Here is a 24,392-nt window from a genome sequence, read left to right on the forward strand (position 1 = left end):
AGGGCTGAGAGGCCGCCGCCACCCACAGGAGAAAACCAGAAACCTTAGTTCTTTGCTCAAGTAAAAAAATATCAAATATAATAAATTTATGAAAGCCCATTCGCAACATGTGGTCTGTTTTCCATTCTTCAGCAGCAGGCATGGGGTTTGCTTCTCGGGGCCCTGGGTGCCCTCCCTGGGCAGGCCGGGCCACTGGAACAGGTGGGGCTCCCCACTCCCCGCCGGGCCAGCTGCCCTCGTGCTGCCACTGGGCTCCAGCTACAGGCACGGGGCCAGACCACGGCCCCAGCGGGTGGCCCCCAGTGCTTGCTGGCTTGTCACGCCGCCACGGCCTCCTGTCCTGGCCAGCCGAGGGGCCAGGCTCACACGACGGACTCGCGGTCCCTGTCTGGAGACGGGGGGAAGTCGGCGAGCTCGTCGCTGCGGCTGCAGTCAGACACCCGCACCTGGAGGTTGTCGCTGGTGGCCCTGGTGACGCTGTCGTAGGACGGCGGGAAGGACGTGGAGGAGACGGAGGAGCTGGGGGGCGCGCTGGGGCGCCGGGCGAAGTGCTCGCTCATGGTGCAGGCCAGCAGGCCCTCGCGCTCGGGTGCGTCCTCCTCCGAGAGGCCGCCGCTGCCCGTCTGCTGCCGGAACAGGAAGGAGGCGTGCTTCAGGGAGCGCTGCAGCAGGTGCCTGCGGAACGCCCGCTGGATGACCGTGGCCGACACCTCCTCGTGCTTGCGGCGCAGCGTGGTGGTGATGGGCTCGTAGGAGATCTTGGACGGGTTGGCCGCCATGAACTTCTCCTCCATCTGGATCTTGAGGGCGTCCATCTCCCCGGACTCCCCCAGCACCCTCTTGGTGAAGGCAAACAGGATGTCCATGCAGTGGATGCGGTCCCCGCTCACCATGGGCAGGTCCATGCTGATGAGGCTCAGCTGGTTGGGCTTGGCGATGCGCAGCGGCTCCGACAGGGCATCCGCGAAGTCCGACAGGGCCGAGTACTCGATGAACTGCGTGGCCTCGGGGTCGAACTTCTCCCAGATCTCGTAGAACATGTCGAAGTCGTCCTCGCTCAGTGGCTCCGTGCTCTCCTCCGTGGCCACGCTGAAGTTCTCCAGGATGATGGCGATGTACATGTTGACCACGATGAGGAAGGAGATGATGATGTAGGTGGTGAAGAAGAGGATGCCCACGGCGGGGCTGCCGCAGTTGCCCCGGGAGCCGTTGCTGTTGGGCAGGCTGGGGTCGCAGTAGGGCGGCCCCGTGTTGAGGATGGGGCTGAGCAGGCCGTCCCAGCCGGCCGACGTGGTGATCTGGAAGAGGCACAGCATGCTGTTGGCGAAGGTCTGGAAGTTGAACATGTCGTCGATGCCGGCCTCCCACTTGACGTAGGCGAAGTTGGCCATGCCGAAGATGGAGTAGATGAACATGACCAGGAAGAGCAGCAGCCCGATGTTGAAGAGGGCGGGCAGCGACATCATGAGGGCGAACAGCAGCGTGCGGATGCCCTTGGCTGCCCGGATGAGCCGGAGGATCCGGCCGATTCGGGCCAGGCGGATGACCCGGAAGAGCGTCGGGGAGAAGAAGTACTTCTGGATGATGTCCGAGAGCACGGTGCCTGCGGGGAACAGCAGAGCCTGCGGCCGCCGGCCTCCCACGGCCCCGCCACCCCCAGGGGCCCGCGCCGGGAGCGGGGGAGAGCAGGCCCTTCCCAGGGACCCGCGCCTTGGGCTCTGTCTGTGAGGACCCTCCCCCGCGCTGTGGAAGCCACCCCTGGCTCCTTCACAGCACACAGTGGCATCCATGCCACGGGGGACTCGCTTAGCACCTGGGGAAGCCCAGCTCGGACCAGAGCTCCTGCCTTGGAGCCGCCACTCTGCCAGGGCACCGGGACTGGCAGCCTCGAGGTGACCCCAGCCCGTCGCCGTGTTTTACCAAGCCCAGATGATCTGTGTGCACGGTGAGGGGAAGGAAGCCGGGCCCGGGAATCAGGGTCCCCCACTCCCGAGTCCCTAGCGACAGGGGCAGGGGCTTGAAGGGGCACGGATGTAACCGGGGGAAGGGCAGGCGTTTGGCCTAGGTGCTGGGCTCAGCCCCGGCCTCTATTCTGACTCCAGCTTCCTGCTGGTGTAGACACCTGGGAAGCAGTGGTGATGGCTCCCGAGGCTGGAGAGACCTGGACCGAGTTCCTGACCTCCAGCTCCTGGGCCGTTGTGGCTATTTGCAAAGCAAACCAGTGGTGGGGACCCCTCGCTCTCCAAAGCTTGCGGGAGGAAGTGAAATGAGCTGGCCTGCCCCTGGCCCAGGGCCCCGCAGAGCCCCACGGGATGCCAGTGTCCAGTGCTTACTGTCAGGGATGCCCCGGTCTCCAGCTGACGAAGCTCAGAGGGGGCGTCCACCCAGCGGGCAGCTGGGGCCCGACCCAGACACCCCGGCTCCCAGCCGGCCTCGCCAGGGTGGCCCAAGCGCCTGCGTCCCCAGGCATCCACGCCTGTCCCTCCAGGCCACCGCTCCCGCTGCCCGCACCTGCACTCCCTAGAGCTTCTCTCCAGTTCCCCTCCCCCCGCCTCAGCCCCGTCCCTGTGCCCAAGGCCCGGCCCGGCCCGTGGGGCTGAAGTCAAAGCCTGGGCCCTGGGCATAAGGCGCCAAAGGAAAAATACAAACTGTTCTTCACCAAAATGGAAGACTTTGTGCTTTGCGAGATACAACCAGGACGTCAAAGCCAAGACCAGGAGAGAATACTTGCAAGCCGTATTGATAAGGGACTAGCATCCGGCACATCATCAGGGGCAGTGCAGGCCCCGCCTCAGGGGCGGGCGTTTCCACCCCCAGGAGAGCTCTGATAAGGACACAGAGACCCCAGCAGGTGTTGGCGATGTGGAGTAACCTAACCGGCAGCCCCACACGCCAACGGTGGGAACGGAACACCGTGGAGCCGCTCGGACAAGTCTGGCAGGACTTAAAATTTTGGATGCATGGTTGCCAGGGAAAGGCGGAGTGACTACTCAGTGGGCGGAGTCTGGGAGGTGCAGCCCACACAGGTGACAGTGGCTGGCTCTGGGCACACACTGAAGGCCACCGAGTGCGGCTCTGAACTTCCTGTGGAAGTCACGCTCTCTCAGTGAGCTGTTCCATAAGGCAGCTCTGAGGCCGAGACACGTGGGTAAGGGTCCTCTCTCCACTGTGCCTCCTGCAACCTGACGTCGCCAGGGGCCCGGAAGGAGCCTGCCACATGCCCTGTAGTGAGATTCTAGAATGTTCCAAGTACCGCAGTGTAGCCCAGCGGGCTTGCTGCCACTCATTCCCAGGGACTCAGCTCAGCCTCTCCCTGCTCAACCTGGAGCGCGGGTGTTCCTGCAGGAGGGAGGAGGCCGCCACGGCACTCACGGCCTTTCTCTCCCGACTTCAGCCTCCAGGCTCCCCGAGCAGCCAGAGAGCTGAGTCCCAGGGGCCCCGGGGATGTGGCCAGGACGAGGACCTGAGCCGAGTGCTCTTTGGAGGTCAGCACACTTGTGCCCGCGTGTGGGGGGGAGGGAGAGGGAGAGGGAGAGGGGGAGGGGGAGGGAGAGGGAGAGGGAGGGAGAGGGAGAGAGGGAGAGGCAGAGTGGGAGGGTGAGGGAAAGAGGGGGAAAGGGAGAGAGGCAGGGAGACAGGGAGGGGGAGAGGGAGGGAGGTGGAGAGGGAGACAGGGAGGGAGAGAGGGAAAGGGAGAGGGAGAAAGGGAGAGGGAGAGAGAGGCAGGGAGAGGGAGAGAGAGGGAGGGAAAGGGAGAGAGGCAGGGAGAGGGGGAGAGAGGGAGAGAGGGAAAAGGAGAGAGAGGCAGGGAGAGGGAGGGAGAGGGAGAAAGGGAGAGAGGGAGAGGCAGAGTGGGAGGGTGAGGGAAAGAGGGAGAGAGGGAGAGAGGCAGGGAGAGGGAGGGGGAGAGGGAGGGAGGTGGAGAGGGAGGGGGGAGAGGGAGAGGGAGGGAGGAGGGTGCGGAGAAGAGGGACGAGCGCTTGGCGCTGCAGACACGCAGCTTGGGGTGAGGCCCGCCCGCGGCCTGCGCACCCACCCACGATGGACAGGATGACGACCACGAAGTCGAAGATGTTCCAGCTGTTGGTGAAGTAGTAGTGGCGGAGCGCGGCCATCTTGACGATGCACTCGCCCGTGAAGATGGCCACGAAGAGCAGGTTGATCTTGGCCAGGACGCTGACCTTCTCGGGGCTCTGGTCGTCCGTCTCCACCATCATGGTGACCATGTTCAAGCAGATGAGAAACATGATGGTGACGTCGAAGGCCTGCTTGGTCACGATGTCGAACATGAGGCCCTGGTACTTGTTCTGCAGGGACAGGGAACCGCCGGCGGGCTCACAAGGCGCTCAGACGGGCGGCCCACCCCGGGCAGGCCCCGCCCCGCCACCCTCTGGGGCCTCCTCCCAGGGGTCTCCGGGAGAGGCTGCCCCTGCCCTGCGTGTGCGGGGCTTGGGGCTCGCTGTGCTTTGCTTCCGGCTGCCACGGTCTGAAGGCTTCCGGTCAAATCTGGACTTTTCTCCCCCCGGCTGCCCCCAAATTAATGTGCTGTCTCTACCCTGTTTACAGAATCGATTTTATTTATTCCACTAACTACATTCGTGTGCGTCTTCTTCAGCTGTCAGTCAGCCCAGATCGTTGGGGAAGAGAGAAGAAATAGACGACACACGGACACACACGCACCCATGTTTTTCAAGAACGGATGGATTGGGTTGGGGGGGGGTTCAGCCCAGCAGGGGGCCGACAGCTTCCCCCTGACCACAGTGGACGGTGCGAGACCAGAGGCTGCCCAGGAAGGGCAGGAGGGCCTGGCTCCGAGGCTCCCAGATGCCACGGCCTTTGCACACCTGTCATCCTGTCTGCGGGGCTGAGCCCTCCGTGCCACGCCTCCAAGCGCACCCCTTGATGGGACTGCAGGGCTGTGAGGCACCCGAGGGCTTCCCGGGGCCCCCAGGATGTGCTCCGCCCCACCAGGGCGCCCGCCTCACCAGGGGCCGCGGGATGGGCTTCTGGGGCTTCTTGGAGCCCAGCTTCTTCATGGCGTTGTAGTACTTCTTCTGCTCCTCTGTCATGAAGATGTCCTGGCCCCCTAGGTGCAGAGGGACAGGCACAGCCTCATCCTGGGGGTCCGGGGTCCCGGGCCACCCGCCTCCACACTCCCTCTCCGGGTGGAGCAGGCAGGTCCCTCTGCTCAGCCAGAAGTCCTCCCCCACACCTGCCTTGGCAGGGTCTCTGCCCCCCTCGCCCACACTTGCCTTGGCAGGGTCCCCGCCCCCGCCCGCCCTGAGGTCTCCCTGTGATCTGCACATCAGAGCCCGCCCGTCAGCCCTCCCCTCGCCCATCTCGGCCAGTGCTGGGTCCTCTCTGCCCACTAACTAGGTCTGCTTGCCTCCCAGGCACGGCCCCTCTGATGGACAGGGTGGGACCTTGGCCTCTGCACGGGCTCCACCCACGACCCCCACCCCACATGAGGGAACGGCCGCTCAGATAGACGAGGAGGGGGCGTCCCCTCCCCTCCTCACAGGCAGAGGCCCTCTCCCCACTCAGTCGTGGCAGGAGCAGGGAGAAGCCTGCGCCCACAGGGAGGGGAGAGGAGGCCCAGAGCAGAGGGGCAACTCGGGCACGCCCAGCCCGGGCCGGGGCGGGGCCCCGTGCTCTACGTATCTTCTTCTTCTGCTGGTTGAAATTGTCGATGATGACGCCGATGAACAGGTTGAGGGTGAAGAAAGACCCGAAGATGATGAAGATGACGAAGTAGATGTACATGTAGAGGTTGTACTCCCACTGGGGCTGCTCTTCGTACTGCGGGGGGCAGCGGAGACGGGCGGTCAGACGGCCGGGGGCTCACGGACCGCTGGCGAGGGGCATCCACTCCCGAGGCCTGCCCGAGGGAGGCCTGAGTGTGTGTGTGCGCATGTGTGTGTGCGCGTGTACGTGTGTGTGTGTGTGTGTGTGGGCCGGGGAGGCGCAGGGGACAGGAGGCTGTCTGCCTTCAGTCCCTGCACCATGGGGCTCCTCTCGGTCTGTCAGGGTGATGGGGTGGGGCACAGAGGCGACAGGAAGCTTCTCCTGCTTCCACACGCCCTCCCGGGTGGAGCCGCACCAAGCTGAATTTGCCACCTTGGATGTGCTGGGAGACCACGCGGCCTTGCCCCAGGGCCAGGCCTCCGCGTGCCCCTGCTGGGCTGGGCTTCCGGTGCAGGCCTGCTTCCCGACACTTACCCCCCTGGAGTCCACAGCCGCGTACATGATGTCCATCCAGCCCTTGAACGTCGCCTGGGAAGAGAAGACGGCGCTCAGACTCAAGGCCTCCGTCTCCGAGCTGCTTGGGGCTCCCGGCTGCACAGAGGGCCAGGAGAGAGCCCACCCCACCCACGCCACCCTTCGGCAGTGGACAAAGCACCCTGTGGAGGGCTGGGGTGGTGGGGAAGCAGCTGGCCGGCCCTCCAGGGCAGCCGTGCCGTGGGGAGCAAGCTCTCGACTGAGCGGAGTCTGACAGGGCCTCCGGGTCTGCATCCCAGAACCCACTACAACTCAGGGCCCTCACAGCGGGCGCCAGGGACAGACGGTGGGGACCGGGGTGCTCTGCTGCACGCTGAGGGTGAGCCCCACGTGCACCCCTGCCCCAGGGGCTCTGAAAGGATTCCCGCCTTCCCTGGCTTCAGGGAGTCCCTCTGCCAGTGACTGGTTTTGCAAAGGAGAAACAGATCCCTGGTCGCTGTGTGCGCCCGTTTCTCCGGGGTGAAGCCTCCCCAGCACAGTGCTGGGAAGGGTTAGGGTTAGAAGGCAGACGCGGCCGACACAGGTGCCCCAGGCACAGAAGTTAACAGCACCGAGTGGCGAGCTCTGGGTAGCAGTGCCTCTGCTGTACATCATCAGTTCTCAGTTCCGGGAAGTGAACTGGTTAGTTTCACACGATGTCTGCAGACTGCACAGTCCGCCGGCTCTATAGCGCACCGCTCCCACGGAGTAGAAAGGAGGCTGACCTAAGGCAGGGCCCTGGTCGCTCTGTCAGCCCCGTCCAGGCTGTGCGGAGAGGCAGAGAGAGCCCAAGAGACGAGCTCAGGGGAGAGACCACCCGCCCGGGGAGTCCACCCGCGTCCCTGGCAACATCCAGCCGCGGGCTGAGCCTCCCTCCCAGCATGAGCTCGGTGTCTGAGTTCTGAGTGGAGGCTGGGGCTCCCACAGGAGCGCCATGCAGCGTCCAGGCCAGCCCCTGCCTGCACAGACAGTCCCGGGACGCTTCGGAAACAGCAGAGGGCCGGCCCCGGGACAGGTGCATGTTCCCGAGGTCTTCCCGGCCCATGGCTCTGTCTGGCCAGGGGGCGGAGCTCAGCCTGGGGAGCCAGTCCTGGGGAGAGACGAGGCTGCACTGTGTCTGGCGTTAGCTCCGCTGCCCGCTAGGTGACGGGAGGGCGTCTCTGTGGGGCAGGCGGGGGCGTGAGTGGATGTGCAGGGGGTTTCCAGGTGAGGCTCTGCTGAGCACCCCTCTCCCTGGGGCCCAAGCGTGGGGTGGCAGGACAAGCACCTCGCACCTGCGTGCATGCTGGCTGGGCGCCTCTCGGGTGCATGCTAACCGTGGGTCATTTCGTGGCTCGTGCTGTATCTATGAAGCCACCAGGCCCGCAAAGCCTGGAGGGACGGTGTGTTTGAACTCTACTAACACTACCCGTCTTGCACATCAAAGATGGAGGCCAGCACAGTCTTGTCGGCAGTCCCTGGGGAGTGCACGGGCATTCCCGTGTAACCTGTGCCACCGCCGGACCACCTGCCAGGGGCCTGGATCCCGTGCGTGCATCCCAGGCAACGCGGCGTCTGCTCAGGGACTGAGATCCTGGGCCCTGCCCCAGGAGCCCGGGAAGACCCAGCGTGGCCCCACTGCCCCCTCCGGCCCACCCCCGGGGAAGGCGCATGGGAGGAAGGTGTCCCCTCTCTCCAGTACTCACCACCTGCAGAAGGGCCAGGTAGCCGGCCCCCACGTTGTCGAAGTTGACCTTCACCTTGGTCCAGTACAGCTCGCCGGTCACGTTGAAGGACTCGCACTCGCTCTTGTTGTTCACCACGGTGTAGCTGAGTGGCAGGTCCCCCTCGGTGGTGTTGATGCATTTGCCGAACTTGCCGGCGAACAGGTTCACGCCCATGATGCTGAAGATGAGCCAGAAGATGAGGCAAACGAGGAGGACGTTCATGATGGACGGGATGGCGCCCACCAGGGCATTGACCACCACCTCGAGGGGACAGAGAGGGGCTCAGCTCCCGTGGGCGCCCATGGCGCAGGTCCCTTTTGACGGAATTCCCTGGCTACGGGGGCTGTGGGGCGGGGGCTCGGATCCTGCGGTTGTAGGAGAAGCCATGAGTCTACACAGCTCCCGAGTGTACCGGAACTGGGATCCCTTCCTGGCCTCGCCCTGCCCTGTGCCCCTCCAGATCTGAGTAGCCAACTCTGCCAGCCGCCCGAGGGCGAAGGGCCTGCGGAGACGTCTCCAAACCTCGGGCCTCAGCCTGGTGGCTCTTCCCTGCCGAACAAGGCTTCTGGTTGACCCTGGGGTTGCTGCCTCCAGGACAGAAGGGTGTCCTCACTCAGTGCCCAGCAGGTGCGCTGAGGGCTCTCAGGCGCTCCAGAGCCAGACAGGGGACATGGGTGCCCCTGTGCCGCCTGCTCCCCAGGGAGGGGGCTCTCAGGTCCTGGGATGCCGGCCTCTGGCTTTTCCTCTAAGCCCACCACACCCAGGAGAGGCATCCCTGGAAGATGAACTGGGGCGCCCGCCTTGGAGGGCCAGGCACATGCTTGCCACGGAGACTGGAGGGGAAGCGGTGGGCTGTGTGGTGTGGCTGGTTGGGGGGTACTGTTCCCCACGAGGCACAAAGAACCCGGGAATAGCACAGGAAACCCAGCTCTCAAGGGCCCCGGGCTCCCCACGGGGCAAGGGGGCTATAGCCCAGGACTTCCTGGAACCTGGGGTCTCCCTGCTCCCAAAGAGACCCTGACCCGAGAGGTTGCGTTCACTGGTGGATGGTTTGTGTCTCGGGACACGGCAGCGTGGACGAGGCTCAAGCCGCCGGCCGGATGGGGAGCTGAGTGCTGGTGCCTGCTCTGTGGGCACGACACCAGTGGCGTCTCCCGAGGTGTGCTCTGTACACAGCGCAGCAGATACAAATGCACACACAGACACCACATTGTCTGTGACGAGTGTCCTGGCTGAGGCGGGCTCGCATTCCCTGGTGCCATGTGCTGACTTGGGACACGCGTGGGCTCTATGCCCACGGCTGAGCACTCTGTCCTGCCAACCAGAGTCGACGGCCGGGCCACGGCTGGCTGCGTGCTCTCTCCCGCACACGGGGGAAGAAGTGTGCGCCTGCCCGAGGCAGGGGGCGCACTTGGCCACACACAGTGGAACACGCAGCAGAAGCAGGGGTCCCGGGGCCGCCAGGGTGGGGCTGGGGGCTGGGCGTCTCACCCCTCCTCTTCGCCCAGTGCCATCCCTCAGGGCTGTAGGCGACAGCCTGGAGGGGGCTCTCCCCTCTGGAGACCTCCCAGCCCAGCTGTGCCTCCCTGGGGATGCTGGACCACACCCAGTGGAGGCCACGGCCCCGGCGCCAGGCCTCTCTGTGAGCAAGCTGAGTCTGGGGGTGGGAGTCCCTCGGTGTGCCCACCTCCCACTCCCCTCTTACCCTCATGCCCTCAAATCGGGACAGGGCCCTGAGGGGTCGGAGCGCGCGCAGGGTTCGAAGTGACTTGATGGGGCCCATCTCGGAGAAGCCCAGCGTGTTGGCCACCAGGCTGACGAGCGAGACCTGGGGGGTAAGGGCACAGCGGAGGTGGGGAGGCTGGCACAGGGGGGTGCAGGAGCAGGCCAGCCACCTGCCCTGCCCTGCCCTGCCCTGGGTCAGACTTCCTGGGGCCCAGGAAGCTGGCGTGAGCCTCTCCCGAAGGCCCGGGGTGTGCGCTGTGCCAGCCCCACCACTCCTGGGACGTGGGGTCCTCGCCCCATCCCAGAGGCGCGAGTGCTGCGGTTCAGAGCCGCCCTGCTGCCGTGGCAGAGCGGGGACAGGGAGGCTGGGGCTCCTGGTCACCATCAGCCGTCGTCCTCCAAGCCACGTTCCAGGGCTTGTCCCGCCCTCCCTGGGGAAGCCACTCGGGCTGAGCACAGGGAGCAGTGGGGGGGTGGGGCGCATGTCCCCAGAGCCGCACCTGTCACAGACCAACATCTTCAGAGGAGGGAAGCCCAGAGCCTCAGCCTCTGTCCCCGCCAGGGCACTGCCCTGTGACACTTTATCCTCTGAAAGTCCTGCACACATCCGTCCCCTCCCGCTGCCCCTGGCCGGGAGCACCCTGACCCGCCCTGCCGTGGCCGCACCACTGCCCTGGGAGCACCCGGAGGAGGGGCTGGCGAGGACCGGGAGCAGGCAGACCCTCGGATTGGCGTCTGTGCTGCCCACACTCAGCCCCGAGGAGGCTGGGCCGGGGTCCCCACGGCTGGAGGGACAGGCGGCCTCTCCCCGGTCCCACAGGCCTGTCCGTCTGAAGCCCGCCCCAGCTGCTCTGACCAGCTGCCCGCCACCAGTCTCCTCTCCTCACCCACCAGGATTTCCTGTTGGCTCTGCCGTCAGAACACAGCAGAAGTCCCAAGACTCACCGCGCTGACGGCCGCCGCCCTGGGCCAGGCTGCGGTCAGCTCGCCCCTGGTGAGGCGCCGGGGCTCCCGACTCCTCTTCCTGCTGCCGCCTGTGCCGCCCCGCCCCGGCCCTCCCGGCACCGCGGCCCACTGAGGACCCGGGTCAGCGCACAACGCTCTGCCCCAGGCCTCCCGGTCCCTGCCCAAGTCACTCCGAGTGGGAGCCCGAGTGCTCTCAAAGGCGCCGCCCACCTCGCCGGGCACTAGCTGGCCGCCTCCCTGCCAACCCCTGTGCCCTGGCCACTCTGGCCCCCTTGGAGTCCCTCCAGCATGCCAGGCCGGTGGCCACCACTGCGGGCACCCCACTGGCAGGTGCAGGGGCTTGGGGGTGGGCTCCCCTCTGCGGGCCGCCATCCTGCGAAGCTGCAGGATCAGCTGAGCCACCAGGGTCCCAGGCCCTCCCATGGGCCCTCCCTCCCAGGGCCAGGCCGGGCTGCCCAGGGCACCTAGGACCCCTCCATCCTAGGGCTGGGCCAGGCTCCCAGAGCACCTGGGGCCCCTCCCTCCCAGGGCCAGGCCGGGCTGCCCAAGGCACCTAGGACCCCTCCATCCCAGGGCTGGGCCAGGCTCCCAGAGCACCTGGGGCCCCTCCCTCCCAGGGCCAGGCCATGCTGGGCTGCCCAGGGCACCTAGGACCCCTCCATCCTAGGGCTGGGCCAGGCTCCCAGAGCACCTGGGGCCCCTCCCTCCCAGGGCCAGGCCATGCTGGGCTGCCCAGGGCACCTAGGACCCCTCCATCCCAGGGCTGGGCCAGGCTGCCCAGGGCCCCTGGGGCCCCTCCCTCCCAGGGCCAGGCCATGCTGGGCTGCCCAGGGCACCTGGGGCCCCTCCCACCCAGGGCTGGGCCAGGCTGCCCAGGGCACCTAGGGCTCCTTCCTCCCAGGGCTGGGCCAGGCTCCCAGGCCCTCCCATGGGCCCTCCCTCCCAGGGCTAGGCCAGGTTCCCAGGGCACCTGGGGCTCCTCCCTCTAAGGGCCGGGCAGGGCTGCCCAGGGCACCGAGGGCACCTCTCTCCCAGGGCTGGACCAGGCTCCCAGGCCCTCCCTCCCAGGGCTGGGCCGGGCTGCCCAGGGCACCTGGGGCTCCTCCCTCCCAGGGCTGGACCAGGCTCCCAGGCCCTCCCTCCCAGGGCTGGGCCAGGCTGCTCAGGGCACCTGGGGCTCCTCCCTCCCTCTGTCCACCTGGGCCCCTCTCGCCCCGGCACTGGCGTCCCCTTGGTCACTTGGGGTGACGGACAGAGGCCCCAGACTGGAGCTCCAGGGACCTGGGTCTCCTCTCCAGCCTGAGGAGCCTCCCCTGCCACAGTCACCCACAGCTTGGCCTCCTGGTCAGTGCTGGTGGCCGAGGCCTGGCCCCCGGCCTCGGAGCTTTCTCCAGAAGGAGGGCCCCTGCAGGTGCACGGGGCCTCGTGTCCAGCTCAGGGGGTGCTGGCAAACACTTCACCCTTGCAGTCTGAGCCCTGCTGTTACTCCACCTGCCCTCCGTGAGCCTTGTCTTCCCAGACCCCTAGCTACTTCCTGGCCCCCAGCTACTCCTCAGCCTCCAGCTACTCCCCGACACCAGCTACTCCCCGACACCAGCTACTCCCCCACCGGGCTGCACTTAGGACCCATCAGGCCCTGCGTTCACTCTGCTCGGCACGCAGCAGTGTCCCGGGGCCTGGGTGACTGGGCTAGGGGCTGCCAACCGAGTGCTCAGAAGACAGGCCTTCCTGCCCAGGCCTCCCTGGCCATGGCCTGGGCAAGCAGCACTCACGGCCACCGCGGGGTCCAGGGCAGCCCAGCCCAGACCCCGTGCCAGCGTTCTCACGGGTGCCCCAGCCCAGCCCTGCTGGAGGGCAGCCTCTCCCTGAGCCTGCCCCGTGTCCCCGAACTGCGCCTGTCCGGTGGGCCGGGCAGACACAGCGCACCCTCCTGCCTGGCCCCCGCTCCTGCGCTGCCTTCCCCCCAGAAGGGGGTCCTGCCCTCCCCTGTAACGGGGGTTCCGACGGCAAGGCCTGGGCTCCTGCTGCCCCGCCCCCACCCCGGCACTCACGGCCACGATGAGGAAGTCCAGCCAGCACCAGGCGTTGGTGAAGTACTTCTTGAAGCCGTAGGCCACCCACTTGAGCAGCATCTCCAGCACGAAGACGTAGGTGAAGATCTTGTCGGCGTACTCCAGCAGGGCCTTGATGGCCTGGCGCTCCTCCAGGTAGATGTCCTCGAAGGCCTGCAGGCGGGCGGGACAGGCACAGCCCATCCTGACCGCTGCCCCAGGCCCCCTTAGCTACTCACTGCTGCCCTGGGGAGCGGGGAATGGAGGGGAGGCGGGACAAGGCACAGCCACTAGGTACTCGCTGGTGCCCTGGAGGGCGGGGAATGGAGGGGAGGCGGGAGAAGGCACACCTGCACCCTGACCGCTGCCCCAGGCCCCCTTATGCACTCATTGTTGCCTTGGGGGGCGGGGAACAGAGGCGAGCGGCCCACAGAGGCCAGCGTTGGTTCAGCTCAGTGCACCTGCCAGGGAGAGGCAGCGCCGGGGACCCACAGTGGCCCCCCAGAGCTGTGGGCAGTCAGGCGGACTGCACAGTGAGGGCCTCTTCCCACCAGGAATGGGCAGTCCCAGCTCTGGGCTGATGCGGCGCTGTGAGCGTCTCTCCCACCTTGACAAGGAGAAGAGGGTGTACAGGCTCCGCCCCGGCTCTCTGCTGGAAACCATGTGAAACCTTTCTAGAGTAACCTACTTTTTTTTTTTTTTTTTTGGACAGGCAGAGTGGACAGTGAGAGAGAGAGAGAGAAAGGTCTTCCTTTGCCGTTGGTTCACCTTCCAATGGCCGCCGCGGCCGGCGCACTGCACTGATCTGAAGCCAGGAGCCAAGTGCTTCTCCTGGTCTCCCATTGGGTGCAGGACCCAAGCACTTGGGCCATCCTCCACTGCCCTCCTGGGCCACAGCAGAGAGCTGGACTGGAAGAGGAGCCACCGGGACAGGATCCGTTGCCCCGACTGGGACTAGAACCCGGTGTGCCGGCGCCGCAAGGCGGAGGATTAGCCTATTGAGCTGAGGCGCCGGCCTTAGAGTAACCTACTTTTCACTGCAAACAACGTTGGTTTCCAATGAGTAAATAATTGGGGGTGGCGCTGTGCTGTAGTGGGTAAAGCCATCGCCTTCGATACAGACATCCCATACAGGTGCTGGTTTGCGTTCCGGCTGCTCCACTTCCTGTCCAGCTCTCTGCTATGGCCTGGGAAAGCAGTAGAAGATGGCCCAAGTCCTTGGGTCCCTGCACCCACATGGGAGACCGGAAGAAGCTCTTGGCTTCTGGCTTCAGATTGGCTCAGCTCTGGCAGTTGCGGCCCCCTGGGGGATGAACCAGCGGATGGAAGACCTCTCTCTCTCTAACTCTGCCTTTCAAATAAATAAATAAATTTTTAAAAAATCCATTTCGCCCCTACATTTTGTGGTTTCATTGTTTTACAATTTAATTCTTACGCCATTTATGTGAAGGGCAGAGGAAAGGAGGGAGGGTAGGAGAGAGGGAGGCAGAGAGAATGAGAGCGAGTTCCAATTCAGTGCTTCACTCCCCAAATACCCACAACGGCTCAGGCTGGACCGGAGCCAAAGCCAGGAGCTGGGAAGAAGCAGGAACTCAATCCAAACCTCCCAAGAGGGAGAACCCAGCAACCTGAGCCACTGTGACGCCTCCCAGGGCCTCCAAGGTGGGACGGGGGTGCCCTAACGGCCAGGCTGCATGGCCACTTCATTCAGTCCGATAAGAAACCAGGATCTAGTGCATTTTGGTTGGGAGTAAGACGTGGATTTTAATATTTTCAGAGTAGCACACCAACTGTCCCAATACTTTAAGAATCCCCTTCACTGATGAAAATCAACCTTATTATATACTGTGCTTATTTATTTATTTGAAAGGCAGAGTTACAGAGCAGGGGGGAGGGAGGAGACAGGAGGGGGAGAGAGAGAGAGAGAGAGAGAGAGACTTCCACTCCCTGGTTCACTCCCCAGATGGCTGCAATGGCTGAGGCTGGACCAGGCTGAGGCACCTGGGCCGTCCTCCACTGCTCTCCCAGGCACATGAGCAGGGAGCTGGATTGGAAGTGGGGCAGCAGTTCTATTGACGTAGATGTGTTCAGGCCTCCCGGTGGGGAGATGTGAATGCCCTCTGTCTACTCCTGGACTCGTGTCACATGGGTTTTCCCTGAACACTGATTTTGAAGATAAACTCTAGCATTGTTTTGTCAATTTAACTAAAAAAAAAAGTTGTTGGAAATTTATTGTTACTGCATTGGCTTTATTAATCACTTCAGGAACTAATATGGAGTCTTGAAAAAGTATTGATTTTCGTTTTATTTGAAAGGCAGGGAGACGGAGAGATGCTCTATCTGCTGGTTCACCCCTCAACTGCCCACAGCAGCCAGGACTGCGTCAGGCTAAACCAGGAGGCTGGAACCCAATCTGGGTTTCCCAAGTGGGTGGCAGGGAGCCAAGCACTTGAGCCATCGCCTGCTGCCCCCACCCTGGGTTGCATCAGCAGGGGGCTCGGCAGCTGGCGTGTAAGCCAGCAACTTCCATACGGGACCCACAGCACCAAACTCCTGTGCCACGCGGAGACCGGGACCAGGGTCTGTCTGCTTTTCCACTCCTTAGACGGCTTCCGCCATTGCCTGCACATGTCTATGTTTCTTGCCAGTTATTCCTAGTTAGTTTACCTGATGGCGCCTGGTAGGTAAGAAATATTCAAGAAATGTTACTCATGATTAAACGGTTTCTGCCGGCATAAAACCGTAGCGGCGATAATTTTTTATATTTTTATTTTATGCCTGGCCATATAATGTTTTTAATAGGTTTTGAAATTTTTTAGCTGATTATATTATCTACAAATAATGATGTGTTTCTATTTCTATTATTTTAAACTCTTGCTCTTGTATCCAACTAATTGTGCTGACGGTGATTCTTCTGTTATCCAATTTTTATACAGTGAGTTTAATTTTCTTAATAAATTGCACTATTTCAAGACTATTACTAAATAATGAGCAGTCACAAATGAGCATTTTCTTATACTTGGATTTAATGAAAATGTTTCAAATGATTTAGTACTAACGACAGTGACAGAAGTTGAGAATCAATTTTTCACTAAATTAGGAAAAAATGTTTTACTTCTATTTCTTTTTGACCAGAGTTTAAAAACCTGGCATTCACTGAGACCACTGGATGGGTGTCCACGTCTGTCGTTATCTGCATGATGGCTTTCTTAACTTGGTGCCGTTGCCATTTCAGAATACATCCGGTTAGACATTTAGTCTTTGACATTCATTGCTGGATGCCACCTGAATGCATTTTGGTTGTGACTTTGAATCACTGTTGTTAAGTGTGGCCTGTGGTTTTCCTTTGGTTTCCTTGAGGTTTTAAATAGCAGCATTAGAAATAATTTAAAAATAATTTAGGGGGCTGGCACTGTGGCGTAGTGGGTAAAGCCGTCGCCTGCAGCACCGACATTCCTTATGGGTGCTGGTTTGAGTCCTGGCTGCTCCACTTCCCATCCAGCTCTCTGCTGTGGCCTGGGAAAGCAGTGGAGGATGGCCCAAGTCCTTTGGGCCCCTGCACATGCACGGGAGACCCAGAAGATGATCCTGGCTCCTGGCTCCTGGCTCTGGATCAGCACAGCTCTGGCCATCTGGGGAATGAACAAGTGGATGGAAGACTTCTCTCTCTCTCTCTCTCTCTCTCTGCCTCTTATAACTCTGCCTTTCAAACAAATAAATAATTCTTTAAAAAATAATTTAAATGCTTCCCATCCTTTTCTATGTTCTAGAATACTTTAAGCAGGATTAGAATTCTTTCTTGAGAATGGGAAAGAATCTGACCCGCAGAGATGTGAGAGATGGGGTCAGCTACTGGTTCGCCTATTCTTTATTTTCAAATTTCAAGGATTTGTTTTTGGAAATGTACACTGTTTTATAAGTTTTATACGTTTTATAAGTTCTCTAATGCATTAACTTGTGTATTTTTATTAATTACTTCTTTTGGTTTCTTCAAGATTATTTTGTAATCTTTCGGGTTGTAAATGTATTTACACTCTATTTAATAAGCATTAAGTCCACGAATTTTCCTTTTATTGCAGCTTTGACTGCATCCGACCTGCAGTGCTCTGATTATTGCTATAACCCAGTTTCCCTCCAACCCCGTCGCGGCTTTTTTCTCTACTCTGTCTTTGTTATTGTTCTAGTGAAGGGTGGACAGAACTGGTTGAGTCATAGTCTCTGATGGACAGCACACCGGCGTCATTGGTCCCCAAGTGGTACTCTTGATTCAGGGCATCCACTGAGCATGCCCGAACTGCTCCCAAACTATTTTCTGTTTGGCTCAAGGGCTGCTTAGGAAAGTCTGCATTTTCTGTTTCTGGCACTTCTCGCAGTTTCCTTATCTGTAAAGACGGCTTAAACAGAACCTAACTGACAGGTGACTGGGGTAGCCCAGTGAATCAGAGCCTGTGAAATGTTACAACAGCGGCTGGCACTCGGTGCTGCCGTCTCCATGACGATGTGAGGTCAGTGCATTGAGCAGGTGCGTGTTCAGAGCGCACCGCCCTGTTCCTGACCTGGAAGTGTTGAGAGCTGACGGGGTGCAGGGTCTCCCCGTGTCCTGTCACTTTCCCCGTTCCCTCTCTGAGGGTCTGGCTCGAGTCTGAGTGCTAGGTGAGCCCAAGCCGTACACACTGCAGTTACACTCCCACTGTAGGTCGGGTCTCCAATCCAACCTTCGTAGATACTAACAAAAGCCAGTCCAGTCTCTGTTGTCGTTGTCCAGTGCCTGCCTGGTTCAGCTTTTAATACTCATTGTGAATGTTCTGGAGTCGCCTGGTTTCGGGTCTGTCATTTGGAAGCACATAAATGAAGTGTTTGTTTTTGTTTTTTAAATCCACCAGAGTCCTTTTCTTCTAAAAGGTGAATTTTATCCAGTTATAGTTATTATCCAAACACGCTCGGCCGTGCCTCTGCCACGTTACTCCCTGTTTCCTATGTTTCCCTGTTGCCTCTTTTTTCTTTTATCTTTGGCAGCAGGATCTCTGTTTTCTTAATTTTCCCTCTCTCAGCAGTTTGGAAGGGGTCTGGCTTGCTTTCTGCTACCAAGCTGGCAACTTTAAGCGATGCCCTCAGCCTCCTCTTCCTCTGTACGCCACCCCAGGCGCAGTGCTTGGCAGGCGACCCCGAGGCGCGTGGAGCTTGCCAAGCCACCTCCTCGTGCACGCCTGGCCACGGGCCCCTCCACGGCCACGCTGCGGGGCCGAGCCGCCCTTGCCTGCGGCTGTGTAAAAACAAAACTCGCCAGCGTATTGTCAAAGCGTCCTCTGAGGCGCAGGGACCTGGCCACTGGTAAAACAGCCGGCGCTGCAGGCCCACTCTGGGCAGGGGTGGTGCGGGGGCTGGGCTGGGGTGGGGGTGGGGGGAAGCTGGGGGCAGCAGTGATAGCAGGAATGCAGCTTCGGGTCCAGGGGCCCTGGGCACTGCTCAGCGGCTGGGTCACTGCCCCGCGGCCGGGTCACTGCCCCTTGGCTGCTGACCCACGGGGTTTGCACCTGTCCAGCAGTACAGGTGTTTGCCCGTCCTGGGCCAGAAATGTCCCTGCTTCTGCCTTCTCCATCCCCGCCCCCGCTCACCAGCACCTCCCAGACCCTCTCCAGGGCTGTCCAGGCCAGGGTGCGTGGAAGCCAGATGGCGCACCTCCGGAGGGCCCTGCTGCTCCTCCTGGCCTCACCAAGCGCCCCTGCCTCCCACAGCCAGCTCCTCCAGGGAGTCTTCCCAGATTGCTTCCCACGGCCTCCCATCACCCAGCCCTCTCCCCGATTCCTGCCGAGATCTCTCTTGTGCTCTTTCAAACCAGTTTCATCTGGTTCCCAGCTGACACAGGGGGGCTGGGTCTCCTCTTCCCAGTGCTCCCCTATGGCTCATGGGGCCACATACGAGGAGAGTGGAGAACGCTCACGGAGCCAGTGGAAGGTGGAGACCAAGGACCCTGGCATCTGCCTGCCAAGGTTCGAATGCAGCTTGCTGCTGCGTGGAGGGAGCTTGGGCGAGGCAGGGCAAGTCTGCCCAGGGGGCCGCGGTGCAGGTGCGTGGCCACGGGAGGGGTGGGTGAGCTGAGGCCCCCGCCCCGCCAGCCCACACTGCTCACTCCACGGCAACCTGAGTGTCGCACAGCGCTGGTGGGGGTGCTGGTCGGCAGGGCGGGCTGCGAGCCCCTCCCGAGTGTGTGGGCTGCTCCCCACTGCGGGGGCTGAGCCCCTGTCCCAGGTCCTGGCCCTGCCCCCCCCTCCCCCGGCCCCGGGAGGTTACCAGCGCCCCGCTGCTGAGCAGGATCATGAAGATGATGAAGCTCTCGAACCAGCTGTGCTCCACGATGCGGTAGCAGGTCTTGCGCAGGCGCCACCAGACCTTCCCCGGGGCCTGTGTCACGTCCACTGCACAGCACGGGCAGCGCCGGACACAGCCTGCAGAGGAGGGGGAGGGTCAGCCGCAGCCCAGGGCCTGAAGGCAGAGGCTGGATGGGGAGGGGGTGGGCTGGGGACGCCGCCCCGGGGCCACACACCCAGCAGGCGGTCTGAGGAGTGGGAATGGGCGGACAGCCTGGCAGGCCTGGGCAGGGGTGGGCTGGCGCTCGTCTGGGGGGCCCTCCCCAGGGTGGTGTTGGGGATCTCCGGGGCACTCTGTCCCTGTACCTTCTCCGTCACTGAGTCTTAGGAAGGGCAGACCCTGGTGACGCCCATCAGTGCACCTGCTGCGGGGACGGCACTGTCCACGCCACCGACTCAGGAAGCACGGCCAGTCACCACCCTGGTCCTTGCAGAGGTCTGCTGGGGGGCCGGGCACGGCGCCTCGGCCTGGCGGGACGGCAGGAGCCAGTCTAGTGCCGGCCGGGTGGGCCACGCGGCGTCGCCATCCTGGGCAGCTGCCCCACACAGTCACAGGCAGGTGGAGGAAGCCCAGAGTCCCAGAGGGCAGAGGGGGCTGGAGGACAGGCGGGCACCTGGGCTCCAGGGGACAGCTGGTGTTGCAGCCCCTGTGGGCGGGGCTGAGGCTGGAGGGGGCGGTACCTTCGGTGAAGCAGTCCTCCGGGTCCTGCACGTCCTCGCCCAGGTCGGGGATCTGCTCCATCAGCTCAGCGGTGTTGGTCATGTCGGCCGTGCTGCCCTCCGAGCAGCTGTCCAGCGTCTGCGGGCGGGGCGCGAGTGTGGGCTGGGCTGCGGCCTGTCTCCGGCCCAGGATCCGGGGGCCTGGGAGCTCCCTCAGGGGCAGCACTCAGACCACTGGGCAGCCCCCACTGCACACCCAGGACTCGAGGTAGAGGTGAGGGACCTGCCACACCGCCACCCAGGGCTGCCGTGTATGCGGGTGGGGGTGGAGCTCTGGTGATGGGAACACGACGGACACGGGGTGGCAACATGGACACACTGGGCCCTGGACACACACAGAACACATCCAGCACAGGGTCACGGCCAGGGAGTGGGCACACGCAGCGGCAAAGGCAGATGCGCGGGGAACAGGCCAGCAGCCCAGCCCACGCCACGTGGCGTGCAGGGAAGGTGCTGGGCTCCGTGGCCCCGACCTCCACGGCCTCCTGACAGCAGCCATTAGAGACGCGTCCACACACGGGGCGCCCCGTACAGGCACCCTGCCACGTGCAGCCGTCTACACCGGCTGCTTCGCTCGCCTCTCCGCCACAGATCGTCTTTAGCCGGGGCCGTGACCCGATGCAGGGCGGCCAGCACGCGCTGACTCCCCGGAAAGGCTGTGGGAAATGCATACAGCGAAGAAACTGCGTGGATCCCACCTGCATGAACTTCCACGTCCTCCTTGTGCCTGGCTGGGAACACGGCGGCCACAGGCTTGGCCGCAGCCCCTTCCTGGCCCCTTCCTGGTCCCCGCCTCCCTCCTTCCCAGGGCTCCCCTTGAGGGTGCGCCGCCTGCAGGAGGCCCCGGTTCAAGCGCTGCTCCCCGGTGCTCCCATCTGGCAGGGGAGGGACTCCCCCTCTTGCTTCCGGCTCCCCACGTCCACTCGGACGGGCCCTGCGAGGAGCTAGGCGTTGCCGAGCGCCCCGGGGCCTGAGCTCTCCAGCTGCCACCTTTCCTCCTCCGACCGTCACAGCCCAGGTCTCAGCGTCTGCTCTCCGTTTCTGAGCTGTGCGCCGGGGAAGGGCCGGACCCGGGGTGATGCAGGGCCTGCTGCTGCGTGCCGGGCAGACCCGTGGCCCCCAGGGTTCCCTCCCGTCTCCCTGCCGCGTCCTGCCTGGCACCGGAGCCTACGTGAGCGCGTGGGACTGTCATGCAGGAGTGAGGCCGGGCTGCAGGCCAGCAGCGCTGAGCCTGGGGGTTGGCGTGGGGGGGGGGGGGGGGCTGTCCCAGCCACGCTGGCACCTCCTCCAGGGACAAGGATTTTTACATTAAAGCTCCCAACGCCTGGAGTGCGGCAGCCAGCACACCGTGCAGCCCTTTGTGGCTGGAGCGAAGTCCACAGCCCCGCCTGCCAGTGCAGGGGAGGAGAGCAGTGGTCTTGGAGCCCCTCAAGTCCTCTGTAGCGGGGGACAGGGGCTCACAGGACACACAGGCCGGACACAGGGGCAGAGGGCGGGAGGGGCGTGGGGCTGGCTGCTTCCAGCATGCAGTCCGTCCCCTCCCTCCACGACAGCCCGGGACCCTCTACCCTGGCTCAGGCCCAGGCAGCAGCGGGGACAGCGGTGGTGTTACCTCAGGGCACCCGGCAGCCCCGGCCTCCGCTGGCCGCCGCTGCCGCCCGTTGGCCCGAGACGCACTGGCCTCGGCCTCGGAGGAAGCCGTCTCTGACACCTGGCTCCAGGCCCTGGGCTCCGGGGGGCCCTCTGGGTCGCCAGACACGGGCTGGGATTCCTGCCAAAGAGACCCCAGCCCGTGAGCTGCACCCACACAGCTGCTGAGAGGATTTCCAAGGCCCTGTCCCTGAACATGAGACCCCACCTGCCCTTGACCTCCCCCCAGGCCTCTCCCCTGGGTGCCCTTTGGGCAGGCAGGCAGGTCTAGGCAAAGGGCCCCCCGGCCAGCCCAGCCTGCGTCCCCTCCCCTGACCCCAGCCAAGGGTGCGGCCGGGCCACGCGATGCCCGCTCAGCCTGCTGGTGATCCGCCCAGGAAGCATGGGAGACTGTCCGAGTTCCCACGCACCCTCGGCTTCCCCACACCCTGCACACAAACACACACATGCACACACACCGGCCCCAGAGGAAGGAAGGAGGCAGCTGGACCCCACTCCCGCACTGGAGTGAAATTACAGGCTGTGGCCCTGGGCAGGCCACTGCTTCCCCTTCCCCAGCTACCACAGCCCCCAGGGACCAAGACGGCCGCTGGGACCACAGGGAGGCTGCAGGAGGTGGGACTAAGCCCAGGGCCGCCGATCGAGTTCCGCACACAGCGAGGGAGCGGCCCAGGTGACCAGACAGAACCCCTGCTCTTTGCGACCGAAGCCCAGGGGGTGGGGAGGGAAGCTGCTGGAGCCGGGCTCAGGCCGCGGTAAAGCTGGGTGGGGGTGGGCATGGTCCGCTGGGTCTGAGTGTTAAAAATAACGGGTTGGGAGATAAGATAGTTCCGTCTCCGACACCTCTGTCTTGGGGGTGCTTATTTTTAAATCTCCGAAGTAGCCCTGGGCGTGGGAGGAGGGGAAGGGCCAGGCGGGGGTCAGTGACCTGGGGGGCCACCCTCTCGCCGTGCCTCAGTCTCCCAGAGGGTACACTGAGTGGCCCACGACCCCTGGACTACGGGGCCGGCTGGGGGCTCACCGGTTTGCTGGAGTCCTCCTCCGAGCCCAGGCTGTCGTCCTCGCCCTCCTCCGGGTCCTCCGTGTCCGACTCAGCCACGGCGATGGGCACGCACACGGGCTCCGGGTCCCCAGGTGCACCCTCGCCGGGCCGCCTGCCTTCCTCGAACCGGGTCTCCTTGCGGGCCGGGGGCGGCTTCTCAGCCTCCTGGGGCGGCGGGGAGCTGGGGGCGGCTACGCAGTGGGGCAGCGGGCCGCAGGCGGCCGGGGCGGTGGGCTTGGGCGGCCGGCGCAGCAGCCCACGGCAGCCGTCCCGGGCGGTCCGCCTGACGAAGCGCAGGCCCCGCTGGATGCGGGCCAGGGCCACCTGCAGGTTGTTCAGCTCCCCGTCTTCGTCGGGGGCCGTGAGGTTGTCGGCGCTGAAGGAGCTGAGCAGCAGGGCCAGGAAGAGGTTCAGGACCTGCCGAGGCGACCGGGCGGACTGCTGGGGGGCTCAAACCCAGAGCCCCCCCTTTGCCCCCCCTTGACCCTCTGGACTGTGGAGGATTTAGCTGTGGGAGCGACAGATTCTGGTCCCCACTCCGCTGTGCTCGGGGGGTCGGAATCCAGGGTGCTCACACCCAGGCCCCCGGTCCCTGGCTTGGGTTCTGGGGGGCACAGGGCTCTGTCCTGGGAGGTGGGAGACCAGGGACTAGGGAGAATCCCACCCAGGAGCTGCCCCAGCTCTGGGGGCTTTCCTGGGAAGCACCCCACGAGTGTGACGGGGAAGGGGAGGGGCCGGCCTCTGAGCCCCCAGTCCCCGTGTGCCAGGTGAGGGCAGCCCTGGGGCACCCAGGCCGGCTGTGCGCTCAGTGGGGGAGAGGCGCTGGGTGTGAGGGGAGGGGGCGCGGCCGAAAGGGCAAGGCCACGGCACCGCAGGACACCGGGGCAGCGGGGTGCAGGGCCCCCGGCCTCTGGGCGGTGCCGCACTACTGCTGGGTGTGGGACCACCTGTGAGCGCGCAGCAGCTCTGGGCTCTGCTGAGAAGGACTTCGCGCTGGGCTTGGTCATCACCACCCCCGCCCCGGGTCACACACTCCAGAGCCACAGCCTCCCCTGGGGGCCTTGGTCTCTTTATCCCTCCCGTGGCCATGGGGGGGCTGCCCTGTCAGAGACATCGCTCCCCGGAGCCCCCACGCCGCTCAGCAGGCTGGGACTGTGGATTCTCATGAGCGCGCAGGCCTCAGCAACCCAAGGATCCTGGGTTTGAGCGGTAACACACATTCGTGTGGACGGCGCGGGGGCTGGGAGGCGGGGGCTGGTCCCTGCTAGCTCTGCAGGCCGATGATCACTTCTGACACCGGGCAGCCTGGCAGCCTTCTCGGGTCATCCCTGGGGCCAGGCCACGTGATGCTGTTCAGAGCTGCACTGACGGCCGTCCTGGCCTGGGCCCCTGTCCCCACGGCTCTGCCTGGCCTGCGTCCTCTGCCCTCCGGGGGTCTTGGCCCAGGCTGGGGGCAGAGCAGGGGGCAGCGTCGTCCACCCACGCAGGGCTCCAGGGCCTCCCTGTCGCTGGCTTCAGAAGTGCAGCCGCGGGCAGGGCTTCCCGTCAGTCACCCGCGCTCATCACTTCCCATTTCAATGGCAAGCTTGCTTCTGCCCACGCTGCCAGCAGCAGCCCAGTTCCTGAGGCTGCGTGGGCCGCGTTAGCTTCCCTCCTCCAGCACCCTCTGAGCTGCGGTCCCCAGGCAAGCCCGCGGGCCATCACAGGGCTCTGAGGGGCGGCTCAGCCTGGCCCCAGGCCGAGGACTTCCTCCTCGGAGCAGCCGGGTTGGCCAGTGCGAGGGGTCAGAGCGGCTGGGTGAGGGGCACAAGGCCTGGACTCCAGGGGCCCTGTGCGCCGGGCTCTACACTGGGCCACAGCTGGCTGGTCCTGCCCCGGTCTGGCTGAGCACGTGGGAGGAGTGAGT

At 63.7% G+C, this 24,392-nt stretch overlaps 1 protein-coding gene across 1 annotated transcript in view; it reads right to left on the reverse strand.

The window, feature by feature from the left end:
- SCN5A (sodium voltage-gated channel alpha subunit 5) overlaps positions 1-24,392 on the reverse strand; it is a 62,742-nt gene continuing 38,350 nt past the window's right edge. Inside the window, exons 16-27 of the mRNA XM_062216343.1 lie at positions 22,466-22,903; positions 21,407-21,565; positions 19,756-19,873; positions 18,998-19,152; positions 12,707-12,880; positions 9,670-9,792; positions 7,944-8,225; positions 6,220-6,273; positions 5,662-5,799; positions 4,986-5,090; positions 4,037-4,307; positions 1-1,603 (exon numbers count right to left, since the gene is read on the reverse strand). Coding sequence (XP_062072327.1) covers positions 363-1,603; positions 4,037-4,307; positions 4,986-5,090; positions 5,662-5,799; positions 6,220-6,273; positions 7,944-8,225; positions 9,670-9,792; positions 12,707-12,880; positions 18,998-19,152; positions 19,756-19,873; positions 21,407-21,565; positions 22,466-22,903 — 3,258 coding nt within the window. The 3' untranslated portion in view covers positions 1-362. The remainder of the gene's footprint in view (positions 1,604-4,036; positions 4,308-4,985; positions 5,091-5,661; positions 5,800-6,219; positions 6,274-7,943; positions 8,226-9,669; positions 9,793-12,706; positions 12,881-18,997; positions 19,153-19,755; positions 19,874-21,406; positions 21,566-22,465; positions 22,904-24,392) is intronic.

The sequence above is a fragment of the Lepus europaeus genome, chromosome 2, assembly GCF_033115175.1.
Source record: "Lepus europaeus isolate LE1 chromosome 2, mLepTim1.pri, whole genome shotgun sequence".
NCBI classification, from domain to species: Eukaryota; Metazoa; Chordata; class Mammalia; order Lagomorpha; family Leporidae; genus Lepus; species Lepus europaeus.